Source organism: Penaeus vannamei, chromosome 39 (assembly GCF_042767895.1).
Source record: "Penaeus vannamei isolate JL-2024 chromosome 39, ASM4276789v1, whole genome shotgun sequence".
NCBI lineage: Eukaryota > Metazoa > Arthropoda > Malacostraca > Decapoda > Penaeidae > Penaeus > Penaeus vannamei.
In genome coordinates this window covers 4,244,097-4,246,596 of record NC_091587.1, presented here as the reverse complement: position 1 = coordinate 4,246,596, position 2,500 = coordinate 4,244,097, and the positions used below count along the sequence as shown (strand labels likewise).

Below are 2,500 nucleotides of genomic sequence, written 5' to 3'. Positions count from 1 at the left end.
ATATATATATATATATATATATATATATACATACAAATATATATATATATATGTATATTTATTTATTTATATATATATATATATATACATATATATATACATATATATATATATATATATATATATATATATATATATATATATATATATATATATATATATATATATATATATATATATATATACATACATATATATATATACATACATATATATATATATATATATATATATATATATATATATATATATATATACATATATATATATATATATTTAAATAATAAATACGAATAACTATATATATATAAATATATATATATATATATATATATATATATATATATATATATATATATATATATATATATATATAGATAGATATAGATATATGCAGGTGGAGTAATGCACTACCACACTGATATGATGAATAAATAACCTCACCGATAGGGACTCGGACCCTCACTTGGCACTGAGCTCCACACCCTACTAAAAGGATTGTGCAACTAGGAGCTAACAAGCTTCCATAGACATTACCTATCTCACATATGAGTAGATAGGTAATGTCTATGGAAGCTAGTAAGTTCCTGGTTGCACACTCCTTTTAGTGGATTGCATATCTCAGTGGGAGATCGTTTGTCCTGCAGTTACCCTTCTGCAAAGTCAGGGTCCGAGACTCTGTCTGTGAGGTTATTTATTCATCATATTAATGTGGTAGTGCATTATTCCTTCTTTCTTTAAATACACCTCAGGATTCCGGATTTCAGATTTGAACTGCCCTATCACCTTCTACCGAGTGCCCATGGGGAGTGTGTGTAAAACTTCGCTATCCTTACTCATGTATGAGTAGAAAGGTTATGTCTATGGAAGCTAGTTAGCTCGTAGCTGCACACTTCTTTTAGTGGTTTGCGTAACTCAGTGGTAGAGCGTTCGTCTTGCAGTTACCTGTCTGCAAAGTGAGGGTTCAAGTCCCTATTGGAGAGGTTATGTATTCATATAAATATATTTACATATAGATATATACATATATAAATATAACTATAAATATAAATATAGATATAAATATCTATATATCTATATATATATATATATACATATATACATGAGGGTAAGTAAGAAGCAGCTAAATAATCTTACATTTATTGATTTATACCAATAAATATCTGATTTTATAAATAAAAGTCTTATAAAAATACAACCAACCTAACCTTCCAACAAAGAATAAGAATGTTATATTTGAATTGAAAACTGTATTTAAAAATGGTACAGAAACTTCAAAGAGTAAACATCGCTCACAAATCATATGTGGGAAGTGGATATTTAAGGAGGTATATAGGCTTTGGCAAGGTCTATTTATGCCGACCTTGGACCAAGGTACATATAAGTAAGCAATGCCAGTTTGAATGAATTATGAGATAAGAAAATGGAATTCATACTTTATTGGGCACTCTTGATTTAAAAAAAAAATAATATATATGTGCACAATTCAGAGCAAGTGTATTGGCTTTATTGGTATTGAAATGAAAAAGCAATAAGCCTTAAGTAGACAAAATTTAAATGGACTATCCAACAGATGTGGCAGAAGGGAGGGGGGGGTTAAGTTAGATAAAACTATGATCTGATTAGCCGCATTTTACAATTATGTACATTTTAAAAATAAATATCACTTGGATTTCCTTGAGGGGGGGTGGGTAACTTTTTCTATATATCTTCCTTGTGTTCTGCTTCTACTTCAATCAATGTTTGTCAATGTTTGGAAGTAAAACCATTCTTTTGGGTTCCCAAACAAACAATTCGACTTTAAAGTGGCTCAAAGCATATTGCATTTAATGGTTGGAAAGAAAAGAAGGAAAGAAAAAAAGGTGAAAAACATATTCATAGAAAAATACAGTAACTGTGTTTTCAGTGGTAAAATAATTTCTCTTGAATACCCAGTGTCCTAATAGATCCACCCCTTCCAAATGCTGATTAAAGTGCTAAAAATGAAGAGTTTAAAAAAAAATACAAACTAAAAGAAATGTTAATAACATTTTAAAAAATCTGTTAAACCATGTAAAATGCTTTAGCATGTCAAATGGTACAACCAGGCTTTAAACTGATAAATAGCATATTAGGTTGATGTGTAAAAAATATATAATTAGGGGGAAGCGATCCAATAAATGCCACTGTTGACACAGAAACCTTAATTGGTTTTATAGACATTTTATAAAAACTCATTATCCCCTTAAAAAGTTGAGGTTCGTGCCTTTGTTATGATAGATTTTATTTCATGATGGCTCCTGTATTTGTGTGGGTGATTCTTTAGATTAATAAGTATTCAGCAGTCTAACTCTGGCCACTTCTCAGAGTGGGAAATCTAAAATTGTGGGACATATTTCGTGAGGTTATTGAATATTTCTGCAATTGCACAGACAACTGTTGCTGTTTCATGTTGCTTAACCTGGGAAATACTTTTATCATTGAGTAACTAGGGACTGTGACTTTGTCAGTATGCTCATTA

General features: G+C 29.4%; 1 protein-coding gene across 1 annotated transcript in view; it reads right to left on the bottom strand.

The window, feature by feature from the left end:
- The window catches only part of LOC113829932 (zinc finger protein 271), a 33,645-nt gene that overhangs the window by 6,704 nt on the left and 24,441 nt on the right, over positions 1 to 2,500 (bottom strand). The window contains exon 5 of the mRNA XM_070116804.1: positions 2,331 to 2,440. Coding sequence (XP_069972905.1) covers positions 2,331 to 2,440 — 110 coding nt within the window. The remainder of the gene's footprint in view (positions 1 to 2,330; positions 2,441 to 2,500) is intronic.